The 2500-nt window shown below is 32.5% G+C and overlaps 1 protein-coding gene across 1 annotated transcript in view; it reads right to left on the reverse strand.

The window, feature by feature from the left end:
* Positions 1–846: 846 nt before the first annotated feature.
* Positions 847–2500, reverse strand: part of LOC137626929 (neuroligin-4, Y-linked-like) — a 24058-nt gene continuing 22404 nt past the window's right edge. The window contains exon 8 of the mRNA XM_068357913.1: positions 847–2329. Within this exon, the coding sequence (XP_068214014.1) occupies positions 1428–2329 (902 nt within the window). The 3' untranslated portion in view covers positions 847–1427. The remainder of the gene's footprint in view (positions 2330–2500) is intronic.

The raw sequence follows: 2500 nt of genomic DNA on the forward strand, positions 1-2500 counted from the left end.
TTATAGTCGTGCTGCGTCTTGGGCTTCTAAAGATAAGAAATTTTTCTTGTTTTATATATATATATTATATATATATATATATATATATATATATATATATATATATATATATATATACATACATATATATATATATATATATATATATATATATATTATATATATATATATATATATATATATATATATATATACATTTGGTTATTAGAAATAATTTGAAATTTTTACCTTCTCTTATTTATAGGTAACGAAACACTTATATAGAAAAATTCACTTTTTATTCGTTAAAAAAAGAACACACATACATACATACACACACACTGATAAACATATCTCCAAAAACAACTAGAGGTTAGATCTAAAGTTTCACAACAACAAAACATTCTATTGTAAATGGCAACAGTTATAATGTTCACTTTCTTCTTCTTAGATAGACACTATTAGGGTTTCCATTTTTCCTTCTTATATAATTTTTTATATGATTTCATTAGGCTTATTTATGAACATCTCAAAATTAGTATATTTTTTTTTATTGAGGATTCTTGTTTTTGGATTTTCTTTTAAGAATTATTATGACTCATAATCCAATTTCCAGTACAATCTAATTGATATGTTTTTTTTTTAAATATTTGAATTCAATTATGAGTATTTTTTTCTTAATTGGGCACCAGTTACTTTACTTAGGGATATCAGATATTTCATCAAATGTGGAAAAAAAGTAATTTTGTTAAAGTTCCTAATTATGAAAATTAGAAAATTTTCTATTAACTTAAGGAATAATTAATGTACCAAATATTGGTATCCGGAGATTTTCATATGTTAAATACCACATTTTCTTTCTTAATATTGTTTTTAGAAATTTTTACTACCAATGATTGATTGATAGAAAGGAAAACTAAAACATTAAGACAATTATTTGTTATGTTTCTGCATCTCTGATGATGTTCTAAGTGGGCCAGAGTAATGGATGTGTTTGATCAACAGAGTTTAATAACAGAACCATTATTCTGAAAATACACAAAAAACTAATTATTAAAAAGAAAAAACTTTGATCGAAGAATGTAGTTAGATGAGTTGGCTGGTTCTCTGAAAACCATTGTTTTTCTGAGTATCATAAAGTGAGTGTTTTATTATTCAAGAAAATTAGTTTTATTAATTGGTCTTTGTTAAGTATACCTTTGAAGACGAGATGGTAATCTTGGAGGGCAATATTGAGATAATGGACTAGATCAAAATTAATCATAAGACCCATTTGCCCTATATTCTAGAGTATATCTAACATTGTTTTTAAAGGAATGGGAGTTTTTTTATTAGTATATTTTAGTGACACAGGCATCAACTACTCCCTCTATATACATGGTAAAAGCATTGCTCGACTAATAATTTGGAATTAGTTGTCCATCGTTTGAAGAATAACTCATAACTGGTTAGATTACGCTGGGTGAATAATTTTGGACAAGTTGATTCTCTTTTGTTGAATACGTAGGGACGAGTTGACCATTGACTGGTGAATATGTAGAGACAAGTTGACTATCATTCGGAGATGTGTATGAAGCCACAGGCTGCTTGAGCGTTGTAACTGATAATATATTTTCTTTTGGTTCGTGTAGCATTTGCGTATTTGCAATGATGCCTTGCGTATCTGGAGAGATCCTATTGGATGTTACGCCAGTCATATCGTCTGTGGTTTGTACGCTGCTTATGCAGTCTGGAGGCCAGTCGTGCTGGGACTCCTCTTCAAAGGCTGTGGACAGGTTGCTGCGCATTGTGATAGAAGGCCTCAGGGTTCCATAATGCCCTGGGGCATATATTGTCTTACAATTGCCCCCAGACGAGTGCAACTGGACGTCATTCCCGCTCTCGCTATCCGCGTCCTGCGAGCCTTTGGTGAGGCTCCGGCGGTTGGCCTTATGGCAATAATAAACGGTAATAAGAACCAGGATATTTAGGATTAGCAAAGAACAGGCAATGGCCACTGTCACGCTCAGTGCAGTCGTGTAGGGGAAATCCTTCCCCATTTGACTCAGCATATCCAAATTAGCTGATTCCCTAACTTTGTTCTTGTTAGCCTTAGCTACAATTGTCAAGTTATGGGGTGTATTTGTTAGGCCAGTGAAGCTGGGAGTGATTGGGTTAGATAGAAAGCCATCTGTTAAGTTATACTGGTCCGTTGATTCAGGGTATAAACCAGACTGGAGATCAGTTGGTAATCTGCGAAAGTTTTTATCTGGGCCGTATCGAGCACCCACTTGTTCCAAGCCAGGTAATAGCCAAGACCACAAGGCTACTTTTCCAGCACGGTAGTAGTCACGTAAAAAGTTCTGTGTTCCTGGAATGAATAGACATATATGAATAAATAATAGTAAATATGTGAAGAAGAGGATGCGATATCTATAGAAGATAAATTCCTTAAATATAAGATATATGGTTTTGACTCGTTGATGTTATGAATAAATATTTCTATCAATTCATCACCGAATACGAGTTGTATGTTACGGCT

This window comes from Palaemon carinicauda, chromosome 34 (assembly GCF_036898095.1).
Source record: "Palaemon carinicauda isolate YSFRI2023 chromosome 34, ASM3689809v2, whole genome shotgun sequence".
NCBI lineage: Eukaryota > Metazoa > Arthropoda > Malacostraca > Decapoda > Palaemonidae > Palaemon > Palaemon carinicauda.